The sequence below is a fragment of the Podarcis raffonei genome, chromosome 13 (genome assembly GCF_027172205.1).
Source record: "Podarcis raffonei isolate rPodRaf1 chromosome 13, rPodRaf1.pri, whole genome shotgun sequence".
Taxonomy (NCBI): Eukaryota; Metazoa; Chordata; class Lepidosauria; order Squamata; family Lacertidae; genus Podarcis; species Podarcis raffonei.
Window position 1 is genome coordinate 37575841 of NC_070614.1, and position 26083 is coordinate 37601923.

General features: G+C 44.5%; 3 protein-coding genes across 3 annotated transcripts in view; 1 reads left to right on the top strand and 2 right to left on the bottom strand.

The window, feature by feature from the left end:
- LOC128399909 (immunoglobulin superfamily member 1-like) overlaps positions 1-26083 on the bottom strand; it is a 270931-nt gene that overhangs the window by 110924 nt on the left and 133924 nt on the right. The gene's annotated exons all lie outside the window — the stretch shown is intronic.
- Positions 1-26083, top strand: part of LOC128399910 (brain-specific angiogenesis inhibitor 1-associated protein 2-like) — a 157316-nt gene that overhangs the window by 99948 nt on the left and 31285 nt on the right. The gene's annotated exons all lie outside the window — the stretch shown is intronic.
- LOC128399911 (neuronal pentraxin-1-like) lies at positions 7200-24152 on the bottom strand. The gene is made up of 5 exons (XM_053361779.1): positions 22782-24152; positions 12807-12987; positions 10923-11170; positions 8068-8247; positions 7200-7447 (listed from the first exon to the last, which is right to left on the bottom strand). Exons 1-5 carry the CDS (start codon positions 23538-23540, stop codon positions 7238-7240), a joined length of 1578 nt encoding a protein of 525 aa, XP_053217754.1. The 5' UTR covers positions 23541-24152; the 3' UTR covers positions 7200-7237.

Here is a 26083-nt window from a genome sequence, read left to right on the forward strand (position 1 = left end):
AAACCCAAATAAGTAGTTGATGAGGTCAGAGGCCAGGATGTGATGTTTCCATATAAATTAACCCGGAGTAAAAGAGAGTGACCTTTTGAATGTGCTGAAGATCTAGCTTCTAACCAGATAAAGCTCTAAATTATTGGGTGGGACATTGTACCTCCACGTCCCACAACTCTCTAACTAGAAATCTCGTCTTCCACCACTTAACTTGCCTCAGGCAAACCCTTGGGTATGGCAGCTGGGGTCCTGCAGGACTTATTACGGTCCTGAGGTGTGATTGCTAGAGCCACGTGAAGCGCTTTTCAACAAAAGTTTATAAACTCCTTTGCGAAGACCTGGTGAGATTTGCTGCAAAGTGCTTGTAAGCTTGCAAAGGTCTTTGACTGCAACAGGAGTGTGGCCTTGTCTTTTTCTGCTGTGAGCATTTTAAACTTCCCATTACCCGCAAGCCAGGGATGAAGTGCATTTTTTTAGGACAGCGGCCATTTTAAATCCTTGAAACATAGGTAAATCTAGTTTGAGGCATCCTGGGTTTAAAAGGGATGTAGTTTGGTCTCAGTCACAGTGAGATCCACTCTTTCCGTATGGAAGAAAGGCAAAAGGATTCGAGGCAGGACAAGGAAAAGAAAACGGTTTGGTATTAATTTTCAGTTAATATGGGTGTGTGAGAGGGAGAGCTATTCCGTTTGGGTGTAACTGACCTGGTAAGGGCCAAGTTTAATTAGAACTTATAGAAATTATGTGTCATTGACTGTCTGAATCGGGTCACTTGATATTAAAGATGGCAAACCAGCCGTCTTTATTGTCTCAATTCAACTTTTCCAAATTTATGGGAAGCATATATTTACAATTATTCTGCTGAACAGGCCATTCCCCTTGCGCAATTAAATTATTTCATTGCTCCCAAAGCGCCTGGAAATTTTGATCCTAGCAGCTGTCATCAGTCACCCACTCTTCCCCGAAATCCTAGAAGCCTGTATTCTATACTACTAGAACCCAATTCTAGGAAATTCCAAGTTTACAGCCCTTTTCCTGTTAGATCTCACTGCCTTGCCATAGTCCCCTTTTAGTTCTGAGAAAAACTCCTGACTTTAAATGTGCCTGCATTGAACAGGCACATTTTTCTAAATGCAAACATCAGCTACTCTGGAGTGGGGTGCTGATAATTATCAGGATTGCAGCAGGCAGGGAGGGGGAGTTTGACACATCACCTGGCAAAAAATTGTGCCTCCCAAGCTGCTGTTTCCATTCGGATGGCAGCTCCCATTGCACATTTTAATGAGCATGACTGCAGCAAGAAAAGGAAAATATTCAATTCCTCCTCCTGCCCTACTGCGATCTTAATAATTATTCACCACGATCACCATGGCTGTTTGCATTTTTTAAAGAGTGCATATTAATTATAAAGGTGCATTTAATGTCACTGATAGTGGGCTCTGAGTCCCAGTTTCTCTCTCTCTGGCCATTTGTGGCTAGTTTTCTCTCCAGCATCACGTGCAGGCAGCTTCTCTCTCTTCCCCACCTTCATCCCGCCTCCAAATCATCTCATTTTTTGACTTTTACAAGAAGATGGTAGCTCTGGCAACGCCCAGAATTGGTGCAATTGAAAGATGAGGACTAGTTCTACAGCAATATCAATGGTAAAATTTTACTCTTACCACCCCTCCCATGGCAAACTTCTCATTGTGGATTTGTATACCTGTGTTGCTGGAGTGGGGGCAATATAGCAGCCCCCACCTGTTCCAGAACAAGAAAGAAAGAAAAGTGGGCATTTTTTCTTGTTTTTAAATCCATTTCCTTTTATGATGACAATGTCTCTTTTTTAAAAAAGAAAAAAACCTGTTAATTATTATTTAAATTTTAATGTATGCATCGTTGGATGATATGTAAACACTGCAGACTTGCCTATGTGTTGCAGGAGTCTTTATTGTTAGTATTAACTGAACCTGAAAGAGCCAAGATGGAGCAATTGCACACAGTTGGGGGGGGGGGAACTGAATCATTTTTCCCAATCTGGGGAACAGTGAGTGCAGCTAAATGTGGGCTGGACTGAGGGACCTGTGGCCCCACAGGATATCATTGGGTTTCACCTCTCGTCAGCCTCTGCCAGCATTGCCAATGGTCTGGAGATGATGGGGGTTGGAAGTCCAGCAACATCATGGTTTACCACCCTTGAATCAAAGGTTGAGAGAACAAGCTCTTCCTTTGGGATCTGAGAAAGTAAGCTGGTTTTGGGGGCCCAGCCTCACCCCCTCTCTGGCGTAGTGATGAGTGAGCTCCACTCTCTTCCCCATTCCAAAAAAAATGGGGAATACAGTGGTACCTTGGGTTACATACGCTTCAGGTTACAGACTCTGCTAACCCAGAAATAGTGCTTCGGGTTAAGAACTTTGCTTCAGGATGAGAACAGAAATCGTGCTCCGGCGGCGTGGCAGCAGCAGGAGGCCCCATTAGCTAAAGTGGTGCTTCAGGTTAAGAACAGTTTCAGGTTAAGAACGGACCTCCGGAATGAATTAAGTACTTAACCCGAGGTATCACTGTAGTTCATCTTCTTTCCAAATCCAAATTTGGAGTAAGTCTCCTATGTATCAACCCAGTCCTCTTCACCACACCCATCCACTGATCTCTTCCCTCCATCCTCTCTTATGAAGACTGGTGCTTCGAAGTACTCCAGTAGCAACAAACTGGGAGAAAGGAGGAAAATCTCTCCTACCTCCCTGCTGTGAAGCAGCCTCTGAGAAACAGCCATTCCAGGGTTTACCGTACTTTCAGCCAGATGTTGGCCCTCTGCATAGCAACGCATCAGGCAAAAGGATGGGGGACTTTCACAGAGCACCAGCTCTGTGCAATATGGTTCAAGGGTGTAGCCCATGAGTGGGGACACGGATTCCTCTCTGGATCAGATTGAACTTTCTCCAGCTCAGTTGAAAATCTGAGCCAGAGAAGAACCATGTGTACTGCTCACTTTGCATTTGAGCTGAGCCTTTTGGGTCCAGGCATTGTATTGATTTGGGAAAGCAAAAGGGAAAATGTCAGATAATATCAAGGGTGGGCATCAACCACAGCTCCTGAGACCAGCTTGCTGTAGAGAAGCGGAAGCAAGATACTGCCTTTCTCCCCACCCCCTGCCCTGCTTCCTGGAGCCAGACTAGATCTCTGTATTGGCCTCGGGGTCACTAATGCATCCTTCCTGAGGCTATTAATACTTTGCTGCTCTGCTGACCTTGCATGTCCATCCCACAGCTGAGGGGCCAGATCTGGCCTGAGCCACTGCTAATGAGATCAAGAACAAGTGAATGACCTGCCTGGACACGAGCCAAAGCAATGCTGAAATCACTTTTCTCCAAATGAAATTCTCAGGTTTTCCCCTTGAGAATTTTGATGCAAGATATCTGCTGGATATTCTCTGAACATTATTAGCAATTGCTCATAATACCCTTATTCTTCCCTCCATAGCAATTCACACATGTTCCTGGAACATCTCCCATCTGCTCAGCTGACGGGGTCAAAAACTGCTAAGCTCTCTGCATTGCGTTGCCAAACGTTGACTGAATATTTCGTATCTCTGTTCAATATATCTTTGCTGACGGTATATTAGGGATGGTATTCAGTATTTGATAGCTGAAATGCAATTAGAGCTGCTTACACTCTTCTCTCCCTGAAAGGTAGTCAACTGTCAAACTCCGTAAATGACATTCAGTAGTTAAAAGGATGAGCTGTAAATCTGGGTGGGAGCTGAAATCTCCCCTTGGTCATAATCTTACTTGTATGTCCGTGTCCAGTTCTTACTGCAGCCTCCATACCCACAAAATAGGGATAACATATCCCCCAATAATTTTGTCATTTAAAAAAACTTGAAAATCAGCCTCGGAGGCAGCAAAAGCAAGTTGAAAAGTAAAAAAGAAGCCTTAGAGGCTGCAACTGAGAACAGCAGAATGGGGGGGGGGTTGCTTAACCATTTCCAGCTGGTTTTCTGGTCAATCCCTGCCCACCTACACCACCTGATTTTCCATCAACAAGAGAAAAACCAGAGGTTTCCCTTCACTCTTAAGAACTATTTTAAGAGCACCGTAATGGGGAGGGGTATTTTGAGGTTGGAAAATAATTCCTGGAGTACAAACGCAGCATCTCCCCCACCCTGAGTGGAACTGAGCCTAGCAGCCCTGCTAAAACTGCTTGTACAGTGGTACCTTGGTTCTCGAATGCCTTAGTACTCAAACAACTTGGAACCCAAACACAGCAAACCCGGAAGTAAGTGTTCCGGTTTGTGAACTTTTTTCAGAAGCCAAACGTGCTCCGTTTTGAATGTTACGCTTCCGCTTTGAATGTTACACTGAGGTCTGTTTCTGCTATTTATTTTGCGTTTTTGTTTCTGTGGCTTTTTTGTTTTGTTTTGGTGACTGTGTGGAACCCAGTTCAGCTACTGATTGATTGATTGATTGATTGATTGAGTGTGTGACTGCAGTACATTGTTTATTGCTTTCATTTCATGGATCAGTGGTCTTGTTAGATGGTAAAATTCATGTTAAATTGCTGTTTTAGAGATTTTTTTAAAAAGTCTGGAATGGATTAATCTATGGGAAAGCACATCTTGGTTTTGGAATGAACTTCCGGAACAGATTAAGTTTGAGAACCAAAGTACCACTGTATTTAAAAGAAATGTGGAGGAAAGTCAAGGTCTAGTTTGATCATGAGCTAATATCTGGGGTCTTGGACAAGTGCTATCTAGATGCAATGTGTGTTATGAAAGAAACTTTTGGAGTCTTAAAAGCAAAGACCAAAAAGCATGTAGGAAAGGGTTGCAGTTTCTTTGGCAGGTTTATTGCATCCAGTTTGAAGTATGAAAATTCAAGACAATTAACATCATACCTCCATGTAGCTACACCCATTCCACAAATGAACGCTATCAAAGCCCAGGAAAAAAAACAGTATTTACAAAGAGAGAGAGAGAGAGAGTGATAGAAAAACCTATGCTAAGTTTATATATATATATATGTACACACATACACAAGAGAAGACATTTGGTGTTTATTTGGAGCAAACATTAAAACTCTGGTCTGCATCCTTCACTGATTCCAACAAAGCTAGGATTTCTGGCTTCTAGGCCCCTCCCTTGAAAGCCAAAACAGATGTGATGTGAGATATTCCTGATCTGCCATTACTGTAGATCTGCAATGGATAGAGCTAGCTGCTTCAAAATGATTTAATTCCAACATCACATCTGTTTCAGCCCTTTCTCCCTTGCGTCCCAATCAGGTGTGGGGAATCTTTGCCGCTCCTGATTCTACAGAACTACAACTCCCATCTGCCCCAGCAAGCATGGTCAATGGCCAGGGGTGATGGGAGTTGTAGTTCACCAGTATTGGGGTGGGGAGGCAAAGGTTTCCCACACCTGGTGTAGGCAGTCTCCTCCAGAGTTTGGATATCCTTGCTTCTAGGCACACCTGCTCTCTTGAACTGGACCTCACTTTTATACTCTTATCCACAATGTAGTTGTATTCCTCTTTCTATTTATAATGGAGGGGTCCAATATATTGCCCTACATTTACTAAAATGACAATCAATACAGATCCGTACAACCATTTTGCCATTGTTTTTCTCCAGCACATACTGTGTTTTTGCAGTTAATCTGTGTCGAATGTGTGTATGAGAGTAGTTCATGGCATTCTCCATGTGACCAAGCACTTATTTTCTACCTGGTCTGTGTCATCCATGATCCTGTGTTCTAATGTGCATGTTGTGAGTGTCAACTGTAATGAGGGTTGAGAAGGTGAAGCACTGAACTGGAGTTTGTATATATGAGCAAATGTAGCAACCAGGCATTCCCTTTGTCGCAGCACATCAAAATCTGAGCTGCCACCAACAACAAAATATGCTTTTATGGTGATGTGCATTATGGATTTATGGTGTTTCCAGAATCTGACCGAATCCCATCAACTCACATATCAGCTTGCTTCTAGACTTTGGCCCATGGCTTTTGTGTTTCATTCAGCCCATGTCTACATTACACATTTGGAATAATTTCCCTCAGTTGATTTTCTTGATAATTGGTGAAGGTATCTTGAAATATTTACAAATTAGCCTAAGATACGCAAACTAGTGGAAGTGGGTTAAAAACCTTTAGAAAAATGGTCATGTGAATCCACCTAAGGAGAGAAGCATCAGTGTAGAGGCACACGTTTTATACATATTGACAAAGAGAGCAAAATATTCCTACAGATCCTCCCCAAATCTTATAGGAAGGCCTAGATCCTGGAAGCTGTTCCCTAGGAGCGGAAAGGAGATGTTAAAATCAACAATGGTTCCAGAAGCGGACTCCACCAAGTTTTGGGATAACTCATGGAAGGGCTAAGATTGACACACAGAACTTTAACTCTCCTAATAGGATGTGTAGGGTGTATTTAATTGGTCAGTATGTTTGGGATGAAGGACGGAGGTCTTCCTGTTTAGAGGAAGCAGATAAGCTGAGTTCGCAAATGGCTATTTAGTTTAGTAAAAAACGACAACACAAGATCTTGTCTTCTGAACTGAGGAGGGAGTGTTAGAGATCTCCAAGACAAACAAAAAAAAGTACCTAACTTTCCCTCCAATTCCTGCCAAGCATATTTCACAAAGGCAACAGAAGAAAGCTACTATTTAAAAACAGATTTAGAGATGGTTGGGAAACTCAGTTTGCCAGAGATTGGATAATCTGACTATTTCCAATCATCTTCCCGATGAACCAATGCTGTGTTATTAAGGCCTTACAAAAGACCTATATAAGCAGTCTCCTCTATTTTACATGCATCTACCTTTATGTTCCACCATGAGAATGTCGTTTCCATTTACTTCACATATAAAGGAAGTGCTCCTTTCCAAAACACGATGGCGCCATTTTACAGTCGGGACAACAGTCCCTTACCTCGACAGAACAGACATCAATGCTCCAAATGTTTGCTTACTTTTTAAAGGTAAAATTTTGATCAGGCACCCTTGTTGAAAATCCAGGCATGCTAGATTCCAGATCCGAAGATCCCCCTGCACAAAACTTGGCTACATACACCCCACCCTCTCCTAAGAGATCCAGGAGTACCCTTGTCCCAAATGGAAAGGTCCCCATTATTTTCCAAACCCTACCCTCTTTTTTAAAAAAGAACAAAAAACCACTAGGTATCTTTGTCCCTCCAGAAAATCCTGGGGTGCTTGTGCCCAGCCCCACCCTCTCCTCTCCAGAACCCAGAAGTCCCTCTTCCTTCATAGCCTCTCAGTGGCAGGCATTAAATGGTAGCTTGACTACTCCTCCGTGAAGCTCCATGGAGGCTTCAGCCCAGTTGATGATGTCGCCACCGGCGTAGCTGGTGCAGGTAGCCATCTTGTAAACCTCGCCTGGTGTCAGGATGTGGCCCCACATGTTGAAATCTGAGATTTCCCCAATGAAGGCTTGAGTGGCGTCAAAGCGGCCACCCAGAGTGTCCTGTAGGAAGAGGAGTGGGGAAAGAGAGTGAACACACAGCAGGGCAAGAGAATCTGTGGCCCTCCATAAGATCATAAGAAGAGCCTGCTGAGCCAGGCCAAGGGCCCATCCAGTCCAGCTTCCAGTTCTCACACTGGCCAACCAAATGCTTGTGGAAACAGGACCTGAGTGCAGAAGCAGTGCCCCCTTCAGTGGTTTCTAGCAAGTAATATTTAGAAGCATTTACTGCCTCTGAGAGTGGAGGTAGAACATAGCCTTCAGGGATTGTGGCCTTCTACTCCATGAATTTGACTCTGGCTCTCATTAGCCCTAGCAGGCATGGCCAACTGTCAAGGATGACAACACACCTTCCAACATCTCAAGACCCCAAACCAGGACACACGTCTTTCTGCTTGAGCTCCTGCATGAGTCACGTGACCTGCGCGAGATCACATGACCCGTGTGAGATCACACAACCCAGAATAGACACTTTTTTCCGAGCCATGCTTGCACAGAACCCAAAAAGGCATGTTTTGGGGCACTGTGTAATTCAGCAACACTTAGAGAGCTACGTATTCCCCATCCCAGATTTAGAGGAATCAGAAATGGCTCTCTATAAGTAATAATTGAGAGGTATTTACCTGCTCCTGGCCCAGTACAAAAACACCCCCAGGCTTCACCGGATGCCAGGGAGCCAGGTTCTCTCCGCTCCCTCTCCGGACTCCATCCTGGTAAGACTCCCAAATGCCATCCCGGGTTGACCAGGTCACACAGATGTGGTGCCACTTAGCATCATTAATGGCCAGAGGTAATGTGGCGGCCTGCAGAGAAAAAAGGTTAAAGCTGGTGAGCAAATATGCTGAGCCCTAAGAGTATTGCTGCAATAAGTGTATCGTGATCTGAATGGCACCAGCTATGTTGAACCTGCACAGCCTTGGAACTAGAAGAAGCAGGTTATAGCTGATATCCAGTCAGCTATAAAGCCTTGGGAATATCTCTCTGTGCCTCACCCCCAATGTTTTTGGGAGGGAGATCAATACAGTGGGAGAGGATAGGCAGGATGGAGCACAATATATTTTGCAGATCCAGTTTTAATGGAATCCTGAGGCATGCCTCAATATCCCTTCTGAGGTCTTTGCTGAAGGCTGTGGCCAAAGGACAAGCTGAACTTCAAGACACGTAAAAGGCAAACGTCAAAAAGAAACCAAGTCCGTAATGGGGTAATACTCTTAATTCTTGTTTAGTCGTTTAGTCGTGTCCGACTCTTTGTGACCCCATGGACCAGAGCACGCCAGGCACTCCTGTCTTCCACTGCCTCCCGTAATTTGGTCAAACTCATGCTGGTAGCTTTGAGAACACTGTCCAACCACCTCGTCCTCTGTCGTCCCCTTCTCCTTGTGCCCTCCATCTTTCCAAGCATCAGGGTCTTTTCCAGGGAGTCTTCTCTTCTCATGAGGTGGCCAAAGTATAGGAACCTCAGCTTCACGATCTGTCCTTCCAGTGAGCACTCAGGGCTGATTTCCTTAAGAATGGAGAGGTTTGATCTTGCAGTCCATGGGACTCTCAAGAGTCTCCTCCAGCACCATAATTCAAAAGCATCAATTCTTCGGCGATCAGCCTTCTTTATGGTCCAGCTCTCACTTCCATACATCACTACTGGGAAAACCATGGCTTTAACTATATGGACCTTTGTTGGCAAGGTGATGTCTCTGCTTTTTAAGATGCTGTCTAGGTTTGCCATCGCCTTTCTCCCAAGGAGCAGGCGTCTTTTAATTTCATGACTGCTGTCACCATCTGCAGTGATCATGGAGCCCAAGAAAGTAAAATCTCTCACTGCCTCCATTTCTTCCCCTTCTATTTGCCAGAAGGTGATGGGCCCAGTGGCCATGATCTTCGTTTTTTTTATGTTAAGCTTCAGACCATATTTTGCGCTCTCCTCTTTCACCCTCATTAAAAGGTTCTTTAATTCCTCTTCACTTTCTCCCATCAAGGTTGTATTAGGGCCAACCAAAAAATCACAGCAATGTGGCAACTTCTGAGTTATCCAGAACACTTCATCAGGCAATATAGGATGGTGGGGTGAAGATTTTTATCTAAAACTAAGCTAGCTGTGTAGCTTGCAATCTGCATCTTGGAAATGGCAACTTCGTGGCTACAACATCTAGTTGTGTACTTTTTGTTTCAAACTTTTCGTTGTCTGTCTCTTTGTGTGATATCCCATCTGGTGAAGAGCTATGGAGAAACTCAAAACATTGCCACATGTCTGGGACTTTTTGGCTGGTTCCAATAAAGACACGATGTGGCTGTGGACTCTAGAGTTGTAGCTGTAATTGTGAATGAATGGATGTTTGTTGGCCAAGGTTTGTTCAATTGACACAATTTATTCCAAAACCAGAATTGGGTACGGGAGGATGTAGCTCACAGAATATTCTAATGCAAACGTCAAGGTATCTAGAGCTACTGTACATCTCTTGTTTTCAGCAAATCTTTGGTCAAGATTTCTTAATCCCCGGTCTGTGTCCCCTCTTGTCTACCTTGTGAAGAATTCATTTTGTTCTGTATATCCCAGAACCCCAGTCCAGAAGGCTTGAAATGGCAAACAAGGCAGGCTTCTGTCTCTTTAATTTATTGTTGGGCCCTCTTCAGATTTGGCAGGACATCACTGAATTGTTCCAGCCCAAGTGATCATAAAAAACTATTTTTGTTTTTTTATTTATTGTAACCCAAAAGGCAGACAAGACAGAGAAAAACATGAACATGGTGGCCATTCTTCAAACGTATTTGATTATTTGATTTCTAGACCACTTCATATATTTATAAAATATCTCTAAGCGGTGTACAGAAAACTGAAACAACAAAAGAAAGCTTCGACAAAATATTACAAAAATACACCGTTACCTATAAAAATGTTACATTAATACAAAGTTACTAATATATGAGAGAAAAATATATATGTGAGAAAAGGGACGCGGATGGCGCTTTGGGTTAAACCACAGAGCCTAGGGCTTGCTGTTCAGAAGGTTGGCGGTTCGAATCCCCGCGTCGGGGGTGAGCTCCCGTTGCTCGCTCCCTGCTCCTGCCATCCTAGCAGTTCGAAAGCACGTCAAAGTGCAAGTAGATAAATAGGTACCACTCTGGCGGGAAGGTAAACGGCGTTTCCGTATGCTGCTCTAGTTCACCAGAAGCGGCTTAGTCATGCTGGCCACATGACCCGGAAGCTGTATGCCAGCTCCCTCGGCCAATAAAGCAAGATGAGCGCCACAACCCCAGAGTCGGCCACGATTGGACCTAATCGTCAGGGGTGCCTTTACCTTTACCTTTACTAATATATGTAAATCAATATCAGTTCATTTTCCTTCTGACACATCCTCCCTCTCTGCCTCCTGGTTGTCACCCAGGGTCCAAACTCTTAGCTCACCCACAAAAGTCTCACAGTGAGTCTCGCAACATATCTGACCCAGCTCAAGAAGCTACCAGATTGGCCTTGCTCCCATACCTTGTCATTGATCAGCAGTTCCATGGGGTTATTTCCCCACTCGATGAGGACCACTTCGTTGGCCTGGCCTGGCACAGAGTAGGAGAAAGGGGTGCCCATTCCCGGTGCGGAACTGGATTTGAGCCAGAGGCAGATGGAGAAGGCAAAGATCTCGTGATGGAGCGTACGCTTCACCTTGACGTACATGTAGTTAGTGCGGAGGGGGAAGCCCACCCGGAAGTCCTCAGACTGCTTCTCCACCTTGTTTCCTGGAGGACAGAGGGGATCAGAGATGTGGGACTGAGCTGCCAACACAGAGAAATGGAGGGGAATTGGGTTTGTCCATCCATCGGCTGCTAACTGCCCAGTTTATCTATCAAGCATCCGCCCCCCAAAGACTCTTTTTATCCATTCCCATAATATTAATGGACAACAACAGCATTCATCCATCACACTCTGCTGTCTGTCTGTTTAGCTGTCCATCTCCATTCATCATGGTCTATCCAGTCATATCTCTTCACATGACTGCTAAAGTTTCCTTCCACCTATACAGCAGATGGACAAGTAGATTCTGAGAGCCCATGAAATGGACATACACACCAAACATTTGAAGCACACACCCCCTCTCCCGAGAAGCTGTCGTTTCTTAAGAGTGCTGAGAATTGTAGCTCTGCGAGGCTAAGACTACAGATCCCAGGATTCTTTGCAGGGAATGTGCCTTAAATGTATGCTATGGGCACAGCCTTATACTATAAGGTTCGAAGGACAAGCCTTCAGCAGATATTACTCAGTGGTTTGAAGATCTTACTGTCATTTCTATATTTGAAAGAATGGCTTATAATTGACAGTCTCATTTTAGGTATCTATCTGTACATATGGACTACTTATATTGATCCACACATTTAATTTAGGATTTAGGATTGATGGAATATATTATTGACAATGTCAGCTGGCATTTAAAAAAAAAAATTCTATGTTTCTTTTTGTTGCATTTGCCAATGAGCCACATATGACTGCTTTTATCTACCAAGCCATGTTTTCAATGTTCTGTCACTGAGCCATCCATCCCCACATCTTTCATTCTGCCTCCCCATGGATCTACCGATCTACGAATCCACTGTGTTGTCATTCCTTCCACACATCCTTCCGCCCATCTCTCTTCTGACTGGATCATGATTCATCCCACTAAATAATGACATCCACTTATTCCATGGTCCACACACTGATAAATTTATTTGCCTAAGAAATTAATTTTAGAGCAGGAACCTTTGGCCCTCCAGATGTCGCTGAACAACACCTCCCATCACCCCCAGAAAGGATGTTTGTGTTACTGTGTTCCGTGAAGTGGGACTATTGTCCTTTGTCCTTTTTCTCTTTGCTGTCTGATGCTAGAGAGAGAGGGAGCCATGTTGCAGTGCGCCGTGTGTGTTCATATGTAAATAAAGTAGATTAGCCAAAATGCTGAGTAGCTGAGGTCTGTCATGCAAGCTGCGCAGACTCTGCAAATCCCTAAGTGTGCCGATGTCTGTTGGCATCGTTCGCTGTGATGTTCAGGCTGAAGAAAGCTTCTGAAGCTCCCGAACAATTGACCAGGAGGGAGAGAACATGCCAGTCGGGCATGTGTCTCTGCCAGGATCCTACTCGAGTGTAGGACGAGCTCCTGACAGTTTTTAGATTCCAATTCCCAGTCAGCATGGACAGTGGTCAGGGGGAATTATGGGAGTTGTGCTCCAATAACATTGACTACCCTTTCTCTGGAGCAACAGAAAACGAATTTATTCTATGACAACCCTTCAGATACTTAAAGATTCCTTCCTTCCTTCCTTCTCCACCCCATTGTCTCAAGACCAAACTCCCTCTCCCCACCCTGAGCCTGGCAACACCTGGTGTGTGACTGCTACTCACCTTTCTCAACACTGTGCCCATGAGAGACGTGCTTGTGCCTGAGCCCTGCTGCTGTTGGCACACCCACCGTGTGATGCTCAGAGGTGTTTGATTTCTCGTGGATCTGATGCTCCAAGATGCTTATCTTTTTCTGGAGAGCATCGCGCAGGGACGTGGAGAAGACAGAGCTGTTCCGATTGTGCTGGTGAAGGCAAGACAGGCGCACATGTCAACCATTAATTCTGCAACTCTGCTACTTCACTCTTGCTGCCTCAAAACCCCAGAACCTCCTACCAGGACACTTCTGTTGCCTCTCTCATCTTTCTTCTCCTGAAAGCTACTTTTTTGTGAAACCTTCTTCACAATCTATTAGTTCTCATCCCCTGCTGAACGTATAACCAAACTAAACACATGGCCTTCCTGTGACTTTCGTTGTGTTGAATTTTAGATTAAGTGCCGCAGAGAAGGAACCTGTGTTGCTTGTTCGTTGTTCTTTAAATGACTTTGGCTGCATACAGACCATACATTTAAGCTTTAAATTTTAAAGCACACTTAAATAACATTCTTTCCCTAAAAAAGATTCTGGGAACTGCAGTTTGTTAAGGGTGCTGGGATTTACAGCTCTGTTGGGGGTAAAATACAGTTCCCAGGATTCTTGTGTACATTTGTGCTTTAAATGTATGTTGTATACGCAACCATACACTCTAGTGGCATAATAATAATAATAATAATAATAATAATAATAATAATAATAATAATGCATCAGGCCTTGTCTAAGACGCAGCCTACATAAAACAAGCAGTTCGTTGACTGTACATGTGCATGTGTCTACTCAAAAGTAAGCCTTATTGACTTCAATGGAACTTATTCCCAGGTACAGGTCAACAGATCTGAGGCACTAGCTACCCGGAGCCAGGCCTGCCGCACAGCAAGTGTGACAAACTGCTTCAGGCAACACCAGGAGGGGGACAAGAAGTGGTGTCTGACTGATGCAGCAAGACTTTCTCAGGTGTTTTCTCGAGCAGGGCAGGGGCCGGGAGGGGGACATTTGGGTTCTTTTTCTGGAATCAAAATATCTTGAGCCACTACTGCCAATTTCAACAGTCCCTTCCCTGCCTACAGGCCTGAACTGGGAGACCCACCAACTTTGATACTATACCCCCACCTCCAGTTTGGTGTGTTCCTGGATGTCTAATTCTTGCTTACGTATTAAGAAGGGGGAAAGCGAGGGAAAAGGGCAGCAGAATTATTTTTAGTCACTGCACTCAGGTTAACACCTCAGATGCTCTAGTAATCTCTATTCCCACCCACAGTGATGGCGGCAGAACTGTCCTGTCCCTCGTTTCAAGGCTTCTTCTGTAAAAGCCATCACGTACGAAGCAGAATCATAAAACCACGTACAAAGGTGCTATTCAGAACATATTTTGAAGGCCTCTGCTCTTTTTGAGAAACAAAATATCTTGGATTTCTTAGCTTCTGGGCACTCCAGCTCCACAGGAAAAACTGAACATTTTAAGAGAAAACACAGGAATCCTGTTTTGCATTCCTCCCTTCACTCCACAAAAAAACTGGCCAATAGACGGATGCGTGGGAAAGGGCCTTCTCAGTGGTGGCCCCTTGATCAATGTTTCTTAACCTTGGGTTCCCAGATCATTATCCCCAGCCAGCTTAGCCAATGGTCAGTTGTAGTCCAAGAACACCTGGAGCCCTCAAGTTGAAGAAAATGGACTCAGGCCAGTGGTTCTCAAAGAGCGTGGCAGGAAGATTCAAGGACAATCTAAGAAATGTTCAAACATTTCAGTGTAGTATAGTATAGTATCAATATATACTTTGTTATTTGCAGAATATTTGCATTGTTTTATAATTTCTGGATGCCCCGTGATCATATTAGAAAGTATTTTGTTCTCTATGTTATAAATCAAGCACTGCTAGGAGTCGTTTCTTTTTGTTTTCCAGTGCATTTCTTATCAATTTTTTAAAAAAATCAGTGTGGCAATCAGCAATTTCTGAAAATGTGTCCCAGAGAAAAAAGTTTGAGAACCACTGGCTTAGGCTATGAAATTACCTGCCTGAGGACAGAGATCTCTCTATGCCTTAAGTATCAGTTGAAAACAATGTTGTTCTGACATGCATTTCAGTAGGAAATTCTTACATGTTTTGTATTAGTTATCAAGCAATTTGGGTGTGGGGGGTTTTTTTGTAGGGTGTCATTATTGTTTTTTTAATCATGGTTTTATGATAGCTGTTTCCCAGATTATGGGTCTTGTAAATATGAGCTGTAAATGTTTTTTTTATAAATACAAAACAAATAGTAGTAGTAGTAGTAATAATAATAATAATAATAATAATAATAATAATAATAATAATAATAATTTATTTATACCCCACCCATCTGGCTGGGTTTCCCCAGCCACTCTGGGTGGCTTCCAATAAAGATTAAAAATACATCAAAATGTCACACATTAAAAACTTCCCTGAACAGGGCTGCCTTCAGATGTCTTCTAAATGTCAGGTAGTTGTTTATCTCTTTGACATCTGGTGGGAGGGCGTTCCACAGGGTGGGCGCCGCCACCGAGAAGGCCGTCTACCTGGTTCCCTGTAACTTGGCTTCTCGCGGTGAGGGAACCACCAGAAGCCCTCAGCACTGGACCTCAGTGTCCGGGCGGAACGATGGGGGTGGAGACGCTCCTTCAGGTATACTGGACCGAGGCTGTTTAGGGCTTTAAAGGTCAGCGCCAACACTTTGATAGCAACAAATAGCAACACAACAGAAGCTGCTTTCATACCTCAGGGACTTTGGCTTCTATCCTGATTTGCAAGTGCAGTTCTGGCCCAGCAGCCTAGGCTCAGGATATCTAAAATACCACTTTCTACCATTTGTAGCTGCCCATCAATTGGATGTTCACCTGAGGCCCTCATCCCAATAGCCCTGCCCTTTGGAGGTTAGGGCCTCCACTGTGGAAAAACCTCTCCTATAGAATTACCTCCCTAAACAAATGTCCCATGTCCTGCTAGCCCTTGTCAATGTATGTCTGATGGGTGTTTTACACTGTTTCAATGGGAGCGACAAATCTCTTTGAGGTTTGTTGCACTGGAAAGTCAGGATAAAGATCTTTTAAATAATCACAACAACACTAGCAATTAGAGCTGTCATCCACTTAAAGAAGCCTTAGGCTTTGTACACACTCTACTTTGAAAGCACATTAGAAGCACATTTCTGTCCCCCTCCCCATCAATAATTCTGGGCACTGTAGTTTGCTAAGGGTTGCTGGGAACGGGCAACTCTTTAAGGAGTAAACTTCAATGCCCAGAATTCTTTGGGGAAAATAATGTGCATGGGACGTGCTTCAGAGGTGATCGTGTGTACACGGGGGCATCTCCATGCAAAGCAGGTGCTCTAGTACTACTGAGCCTCAGGTTGTACAGGGTTGCCAAAGCTGGCAGTGCCCATGAAAAACGCCCAGAGCGACCTCTCAGTTATTTGCTGCTTTGTTGCCAAACCTGTCAGTCCTGTCCTACTTGAGTTCTGGGGAAAGATTTTGGATGTATTTTTCTTATTTGAAAACAATAAAGGAAAGTTCTAACCAAATAAAAACGTCATCCTGTTTTGAAATGGACTCTTTACAGCTAGAAGAAGATGAAGAAGAAGAAGAAGAAGAAGAAGAAGAAGAAGAAGAAGAAGAAGAAGACGACTTATCGTGTTCATAATATTTGTAGCACTTGGCCACTTGGTAGTGTCACCTCAAAGTACAGCTGTGTTCTATTTCTATCTAGAGCAAATCACATTGAACTGGAAGTTGAAAAATAAGCAGACTAACAGAAAATCATTTTGTAGCTTGTGCGAAACCTGCACAATTTGGCGGGGTGCAGGGGAGAGAGTGGAGACACGTTGCTTCCCCCCCCCTTAGTTCCCTGTAGACAATACGCCCCAGAAACAGAGCCACTGAGCTAAGCTTGGTGCCCACCTTCCACTCAGTTCCCAGGGTAAGTAAGCCCAGACACCCAACCCAGTTGACCCTACTGGGCAACTAAGGTGGGATAGTTACGGTCTTTCCTTCCATGATGGGTTGGACGTTGCAAGGGAGGCATGGTTCCTTTGGCCTGTAACCTAGTGGGCTTTGTGGCTATGTAGGGACTTCAATCTGTCTCCCTGGTTCTTGTATGACTCTCCCACTTGTACCCTACTGAGTCCAGATAAATAACAGGTAAACTGTCTCCCCCACCCAGTGTAAGCTGTGTGCCCTAGAGTAGCTTGATTGTCTATTTCAGGGATGGGAATCCAATAGCCCATAGATGTTGAACTCCAACTCCCATCAGCCCCTGCTAGCATGGCCAATGGTCAGGAATGACAGGAACAACATCCTCCAGGAACAACATCTGGAGGGCCATAGGCTCCCCATCCGTAGTCTATATTATCCTGCCATGTCCTAGGAAGAATTTTTACCACATATAAGATTCAGCTGTACAGGAAAATGTGTGGTGGAATTATTATTATTATTATTATTAGTAGTAGTAGTAGTAGTAGTAGTAGTAGTATTTATTGAATTTATATACCGCCCTGTACCCGGAGGTCTCAGGGCAGTTCACTGTATTATTATTGTTCTGTGCTTTTACTATTTTTATACACTGCTTTGTGTAATTTTCTTTCAGGGTAGTTCACAGCAAAATAAACATTTTCCTATTAAAATCAATGCAGTGAAATACAACAATATCTGCAAAAGCTTGGTATTAGTCACTATCAAATGCCTGAGCCAGCACATAGATCTTAAATGCCAAAAACTCATCAGATTTAGCACTTTCCATTATTAGTATTATTTTTCTGATTAAACCTCTCTGTCCAGGAAATGAAGGAATCCTGCCATCTAAGTTACCCCCATATGATTTTACTGGAGCTGGACCCATAAAGAAGGCTGATCGCCGAAGAATTGATGCTTTTGAATTATGGTGCTGGAGGAGACTCTTAAGAGTCCCATGGACTGCAAGATCAAACCTCTCCATTCTGAAGGAAATCAGCCCTGAGTGCTCACTGGAAGGATAGATCCTGAAGCTGAGGTTCCAATACTTTGGCCACCTCATGAGAAGAGAAGACTCCCTGGAAAAGACCCTGATGTTGGGAAAGATGGAGGGCTTCCTATCTGAAAGGTCCATTGTCTAAAATCAAACCAGTCAATTCCCACCACCACCCCCTTTTGAAGGCTTAATTAATCCTGTTTCCCACTTAGGCTGCAAACAGACCATACATTTAAAACACACCTAAATCCAAGTACTTCTCCCAAAGAATCCTGGGAACTGTAGTTTTGTTAAGGGTGTTGGGAATTGTAGGTTCTGTGATAAGTAAAGTACAATTCCCAGGATTCTTTGGGTGGGTGGAGGCAAATGTCCTTTAAATGTATGGCGTGTATGTGTCCACATATAACCCCAGACAGAATGAGAGCCATAATGTGGGAATCCAGATATGCACAGGAGAAAAAAGGGGCAGGACCTGTACAGGAATGGCCTCCGAAGGGTAATTAACAGGTGGTGTGTGAGGGGAAAGCTATGGAGGTGAAGAGAGACGGCATGGAAAGGTGTGGAGCACAGCATGAGAGGCAGGTCAGGTGGTCAGGTAGGCAAGTGGGGAGGGAGACACGAAGAGAATAGGCAGCACATAGTCTTCAATGGAAGTGCCATTCTGTGGTGTTCTCAAGACCCATTCTGCCATCTTAAATGACTCCTGACCTGTCCCTGAAGAGGAGGATGCTCTCTCAGATCATATAAACATTATTATTTATGTGCCCCTAAAACTGTTGCCTCACCAAATAACCTCCTGCGTTCCTTTTTGCAGTGGGGGGCTGAGTGTTACATCTGCCAGTCCTTCATTCCATCTCATCTTTTCCCCCATCCTCCTTTGTCTCATCTATCCTGCTTTCCTTCCAACCTTCCTATGCATCTAATAATCCATCGATCCACCTCTGCGTTCCACAAATCCATTTGCATGTTTCCTCTCTCCTAGCTTCCTGGCCTATTTGTTACCCCTCGTCCGACAGCCGTTTTGGGAGATCTTGCAGTTGCTCCACATGAGGGGACGCAATTGTAAGGTACGGGACGTGCAACGTGGACTGAGGTGAGAGAGAGGCCTAATTTAACATGGCCGGTACAGGCTTTACCTTCATCACGTATTATTATTGTTCGTCTCAACAACCCTGCGATGAAGGTGAGGTGAGGAATAGCCTTTGAGAGGAAAGGACGGTCAGAAAGAATTCCTAAGGCCTAGATGAGTGATGCCGCCACCCTGGCAGTAGTTTCGGCTGTTGTCAGAAGAAGGAAGGATGGGGAGGGAAAGGAAAACTTTGATCTTCATTAAAAACTTATGGTGATCCATAAGGGGGGGAAACACTACAAAATCAGGCAATATGTTACTTGTGCAATGGTACTTTCTCCTCTCTCCTCCTCCTATACACCCCATAATATTGTTTTAAAGAGATTGAAGGAACCCCCAGAACAGTGCGTGGGGGAACGGGGTGGGGGGGTCGTTCCACCTTGCAAGCTGCCATGCTTGTCATAACGCAACACTGAATTCCACTCAAGGTCTCAGTTTTCAAAACGCTGAAAAAATAAAGTTCCTATTTCCCATGCCTCTTCTCTCTTTGTACAATGTCTGGAAAATTTAAAGGCTTGTGGTAAGTCCCCAATAAAGGTTTCACCCAGCTGTCGATTTTGGAGCTTGGTCGACATGTTATTCCTTTCTTGGGAGGTGTGGTAGGCCTCAGGGTGGAGGCTGGTGTGATATGCACTTTGGGAAATCAAGGTTTGTGTGTTGGGGTGTGGGGGAATAAAGGCTCATAAAGACCATTTTCCTGCTGAGACCAAAATGCCTCTAAAAGGACCTGCTCATTTGCAGGTACCGAGATAGCTGAGTGCTATCCTGTGTGGATAGACTGAGCTTGTAAAAAGAAATGAATTGACTTCAGCTGGAACCAGAAAACTGACTTCAACTGGAATCATTGTTTGTGCTGTATCATGTGCAAGCTGTTGGTTCTGTTACACCAACCTCACTTTTGTAAAAGCAAAACAAGATGATTTCTGTCTCTGGTTACATATGGCCATAGGGAGGGAGGGAAATAGACAGACAGACAGAGTACATGTGACAGAAAGGTAGCCGTGTTGGTCTGCCATAGTCAAAACAAAACAAAAATTTTTTTTTCTTCCAGTAGCACCTTAAAGACCAACTAAGTTAGTTCTTGGTATGAGCTTTCGTGTGCATGCACACTTCTTCAGGTACTGTTATCTGAAGAAGTGTGCATGCACACGAAAGCTCATACCAAGAACTAACTTAGTTGGTCTTTAAGGTGCTACTGGAAGGAAAAAAAATTTTTGTTTTTGTTTAGAGTACATGTGAGTGAGTTGTCATTTGTTTGGATTTGATATCCCGCTTTATCACTACCCGAAGGAGTCTCAAAGCGGCTAACATTCTCCTTTCCCTTCCTCCCCCACAACAAACACTCTGTGAGGTGAATGGGGCTGGGAGACTTCAGAGAAGTGTGACTGGCCCAAGGTCACCCAGCAGCTGCATGTGGAGGAGCGGAGACGCGAACCCGGTTCACCAGATTATGAGTCCACCGCTCTTAACCACTACACCACACTGGCTCTCAAATTTGTGATAAGTTCAGGAGGCAAAGGGCTGAGAGACCACTGACACCAAACCATTACAGAGTCCTAATGAAGATTTCACCTACATTTATCCCTGCGGTTAGGAAAAGGAGTTCCAAGAAACCATGTGAACTATCCTCCTTACTGAAGGAGATACATCGGCAGCTGAGATAGACATGTTGATGGGAGAGACAAGGAATACAGGGTGTTTGTGGAAAGTGGGGTGGAAGGAAAAAGTGGGAGGTGGACCTGAGGGCAGGAAAGCAACATGACACCCAAACGTTTAGAAAGTGTGTTAGTCAGTATGAAGAAAGGTGAAGGAAACTGTGTATGTTTAGACTAGGGAAAAGAAGATTAAAAGGGGACTCAGTTGCAATCTCTGCCTATTTTTAGAGAGTTTAATACAAAGGTGGCAGAAGGCAATCTTTTCTGTCTTGCAACAGAGACTGGGACAGGGACAATGGGTTTACACCATACTATAGTTTTAGAGCAGCTCCCATCAGCCCCAGTCAGCACAGCCCAATGGTCAGGGATAATGGGATCTGCATCTGGAGTGCCAGATGTTGGCTCCCTCAAGGGATAGGAGCATGGGGTGTCGGGTGGATCACTTCTTAACTGAAAGAATGGTGGCCAACCATATGTGATAAAGCCAGAAAAGCATGCTCTTCACTTGATGACTGCAACAAGAAGTGATGACTGGGATATAAATCCACCTAGTGAATTTTCTTAACTACAAAAATGACTTGCAGCGCAATTTTTTTTCAATGGAGTCAATTCAGATATTTTTCTGCCAGACATAAAGGGTAAAGGTGTATAGAAACTGTGATGAGAACCAAGCTACAGATGATCCAGCTCTAGAGATTTTACAGAGTAGAAAGAATCAGGACCTGATCGATATGGCTTAAGCAGGAGATATACTGCCTTAAGACAGAGAATATCCTCCTTTATCCACTGCTTTGTGCAGCATCTTGCCTGATGAAGGCCTCTGTTACAGAAGATGGATGAATAGACATGTAGGTAGGTTGATCAGTCTACAACGGCGTCCTTAAGAAATGAGATCCAAAATATTTCATAGAATCATAGAATTGTAGAGTTGGAAGGGACCTTGAGCTTCATCTAATCCAACCCCCTTCTGTGCAAGGTATCAACTAAAGCATCCATGAAGATGGCCACTCAACCTCTGCTTAAAAACCTCCAAGGAAGGAAAGTCCACCACCTTCCAAGGGAGTCCATTCCACTGTTGAACACCTCTTACTGTCAGAAAGTTCTTTCTTGTAACCTGAAGCCATTGATTTGAGTCCTACCCTCCAGAGCAGGACAAAACAAGCTTGCTCCATCTTCCATGTGTGGCAGCCCTTTAGATATTTTAAGATGGCTATCCTATCTCCTCTTAATCTCCTCTTTTCCAGGCCAAAGATACCCAACTCCCTCAACCATCCTCATAAGTCTTGGTTTCCAGACCATTGACCATCTTGGCCGTCCTCCTCTGCACATGTTCCAGCTTGTCAACATCCTTCTTAAATTGTAGCACCCAGAACTGGACACAGTACTCTAGGTGGGGGGTCTGACCAAGGCAGAAGTCCTATTACTTCTCTTGATCTGGACACCATACTTCTGTTGATGCAGCCTAGAATAGCATTAGCTTTTTGTGCTGCTGCATCACACTGTTGACTCATGTTAAACCTGTGGTCTACTAAGACCCCTAGATCCTTTTCACATGTACTACAGGCAAGCTAGGTGTCCCCTGGGAGTACTGACTGACCTGAATTTGTAGTTTTCCCCATTCAGATATTGTTGGTAGTGATGGGGTAGCTTCATAGGCCGTGTCTTCACTATAGCTTTAAAGCACCTCTCAAAGTATTCTGGGCACTGTTGTTTGTTAAGGGTTACTGGGAATTGTAACTCTGTGAGGGGTAAACTAAAGTGCCCAGAATTCTTTGAGCGAAATAATGTGTTTCAAATAAACTGTCAAAATATTAAATTTTGCTTCTCAATGTCCAAAAATCATCCCAATGGCTAAGACAACTTAGCCATGTGAATCTATTTGTGCACTTCACAGATGTGAAGAGGAGGCAGGAAAGCTTGATGCGAGAAAGTGTATCTGGCAGTATGGGAAATGTTTTTGGACATTGGATTTATAGAGGGTTGTGTGTTAAATAAGGTGGGGGGGGTTACCAGGGATAAGGAGCATTGCCTGCCGTTGTTTATTGTGATCACGTTAAAGGAGGGAGGGATGGGAGGCAAACTTGGGTGGTGAATATTTGGGTAGACAAGGAACAGATGGACAAATATGAGAAGAAAGCATAACTGGGAAAGATAAGGGATAGTTTTCTGGAGAAGAGGTGGCTGATGCACAAGACTTGGTACCTGAAGATGCTCCAGTCTCTCCTTGAGGGATTCCAGCATCCTCTCCATCTGGTTCACCCCAGATGTCTCCTTGGGTGGGTCTTCCATGGTGTTGGCAGCAGCAGCCCCCTTGCGAAAGGCATCATGGTTGCTGTGCCCCACCTGTAGTTCATGGTGCTCCCGTTGCCCAAAATGGTGGTACTCGTTCTCCCGGGCATGGATGCCTTCATGGGGATCTCGGTGCCCAGCCTCATGGTGTCCCCTGTGACTTTCTTCATGGTGGCCCTGATGCCCATCCTCGCGGTGGCCTTGGTGTGCATTCTCATGATGTCCCCTGTGACCATCCTCATGGTGGGTCCGATGCCCACCCTCGTGGTGGCCTCTGTGGACTCCCTCGTGATGCCCATGCCCATGGCTGTGGTTCTCTTCATGGTGACCACCATGGTGCTCCCCAACATGTCTCCGGGAATGGGCTTCGCAGCGGCTCAGCTTGGCTGTCAACTCCCGCACCGTCTCCCGCTGGTCCAAGATCGTCTCCTTCTGGTGCACCACGGTCTCCCGCAGGTGCAGGATGGTTTCCTTGGCTTCCTCAAGAGTCCCTACCCAGTGCCCAGTGCCTGCACTGTTAGCCCCTGCTCCGTGTCGCTGCTGGCTGGCTGACTGGCAGCCGTTGTCCATATCCAGAGGCATAGGGCTGCAGATGAATTTGGGCAAGCCGTATTCAGTGGCCGGCATCAGTGGGGAGAAGATGAGGCAGAGCAACGCCCAATGCAAGGCCATCTCCACAGCTGTGGTGGCTCTGGCGGATGGGAAAGGGATGGGGGTAGGGAGAGCAGTCCGGAATGGGTTTTGCAGCCAAGGAAGGAGGATGGAGGTGATCCTAGATAGAGGCCGGTGGTCTAGATATTATGGACGTTGCCGCACAACAGATTTAGATGCAACCTCGATCATCTAGGCCCTCTTTTAGGAGGCCAACGAAAATCCCAAGGGGCCACCTCAGAGGCCTCTGTTAGGAAGGCGATCCGAAGGTCTTGATGGAAAAGTGGACGTTAATTCCAGCCGGAGCGTACAATGGAGGGAGTCAAGTTGGGCCTGCCAAGTCACCAAACACGAATCAGGTCTTGCCCTCCCCAGAAATCTGGTAGCGTTGCCTCAGCCGTCAGAGCCTTTTCTCCTTTGCTGGCATCTGCGCTTTACTACCCAGAGGAACCGAGCTGCCAGCAGGTATCCCAACACTGTAGGCAAGCGGGATTTGTGCTTTTCCTGCCTCTCCTTCCTTTTCAATTTGCCAAATCCGTTGGTGATGCGGAGAGAAGCATCGTCTCCCCTGGCGACCGAGAAATTAATGGGCTTAAGGTGTCACGGCAGAGCTTTTTCCTTCACCCTTGCCCATCCTCCTCCCACCCCTGTTGCTAAGGCCTCTGCCTGGAAGCCTTTATAGAGCCCCTCCTCATGTCACTACCTCCTCCTCCTCCTCTACCCCCCCCCCAGCAGATAAGAGACTTGCAAAGCTAAAACTCCACTCAGAAGAATTAAGTTACCAGTGAGAGACACAGAAGCTAAGTCTCAGCTTTGAACTAATTCACTGGTTTCTCATCTAATGAAAAGTACTTACACGAGGCCCATTATTCGCAGGTAGAATAAGAGGACATAAGGGGAGCCAGGGTGTCAAGTAGGCCATTGGGGGGTGTGGATAGCAAGACGGTGGGAATATCTGTGAAAGATATATCAATACATCCTACCTTTCCACACAAGGGCCTGGTGGAGTGAACAGAGGAAAAGCGCAAAACAATTCAGTGCAGTGCATAAATATTAAGACGAAACAACCACATTAAAAACACCAGGGTCAATTATCATTTTAACCGTTTGATCCCAATTCCCTAAGCACTGGAAATTTCAGAACAGCCTCAATATTATTCCCACCCCTCCAAGAAGCGAAAGTACTTCTAGTGCTCTTAGGGGAAAAATATTAGACATATATTCCAAAAGCACAAACCGTATCCCGCCCCACCCCCCGCCCATGTATTCGAACTCAGGGCTTATAATCATGAATTTCATTTAGATATCTCTTTGGATATTTGGACTGCCTATATTTAATTTATATGTTTAAAATATGGAATAGTCTTATTGTTAATGCCAGCTAGCAATGGTGTTAGTAGTAGTAGTAGTAGTAGTAGTAGTAGTAGTAGTATCTTCTTTCTTTCTGTTAGATTTGTATTTTTTAAAAAGTAAAAATCCTATTGAGATTATGGTAAACTTCAGACGTAGCCCAAGGGCAGAGGTAGTGGAGGCCCAGAGCTCAGATAGGGATGGAAACATCTGTCCTTTCGGGGTTTCTGTTTCTCATTTTTCCCAATCTTAAACTGAGTTCTCCACACTTCTGCAGCAGTTTGCAGGGGCAGGGATTAAATCCTCATGAAAATTCGTGCAACTTTCTCCTAAACACATTCCCTCCCCACCCACCCAAGCAATTTTGAGGATGACTGTGCTTTGATTCTCACGTTGTTTTTGAAAAATGCGCATATGATAGATTTGGTCCTGAATGCAATCTGAATAGCATCTCCTCCATCCCTCCAACCAACAGGTTGGTTCTAACAAGTCTTGATTTCACATATCTGACATGGGAAACTGAACTTGGCAGAACACTTTTACATGATTGGGTTTTCCCCTTACAGCCCCCAAATCTAATAGCATTTATAACTGGGAACATTGCATCCATTGTAGCAGGCATTTTACATTTTAGTACATTGGGTTGTGCTAACGAGGCTAAGGTTGCTGCACTCAGTTCACACTGAAATCAATAGGATTTGCTTTTCCCATTGATTTCAGTGGGGTTAAGTGCAATTAATTTACATGTCTGCAATGGATTCAGCCCAGTTACTCTTTTGGGATCGAAGTCATTGTACTAACCATCTATAATTACATACAGACAAGAAGCAGGTGTCAAGAAGAGCTATTTCAACTAGCAACCCATAAAAGCGTATCGTTCAGGATACAGACAACATTTCAAACAAATCTGAGGGAATTATATAATTTTGCCATTAGAATTTCGAGCCTTTTAGACAACAATCCTAATAACCGCAGTTATTGATATTAACAATGTTTCTAAAGCTCTTCAACACCCAGTCATCACACAGCAGCAATAAACCTTGAGCGCATGCTCAGAATATATCCCCCCCCCAAAAAAATTGATTAATCCCCAACTGATTTTTTTAAAAAACTCAATTTAATTCTTTTCTTTTAATGAATTTTAAGGCAATACTGTAAGGCATCAGCTTACTAGATTCAATATTTCTATACTCCCCTCCCCCCAGATAGTTAAT

Bases quoted from the DNA above. Each gene is read 5' to 3' on its own strand.
- LOC128399911 (XM_053361779.1), bottom strand. From the start codon at position 23,540: ATGGCCTTGCATTGGGCGTTGCTCTGCCTCATCTTCTCCCCACTGATG. The intron at 8,248-10,922 runs GTATGGGAGCAA...TTTTCTCTGCAG, and splicing joins AACTGCTGATCAATGACAAG to GCCGCCACATTACCTCTGGC. The intron at 7,448-8,067 runs GTAAATACCTCT...CTCTTCCTACAG, and splicing joins TTGTACTGGGCCAGGAGCAG to GACACTCTGGGTGGCCGCTT.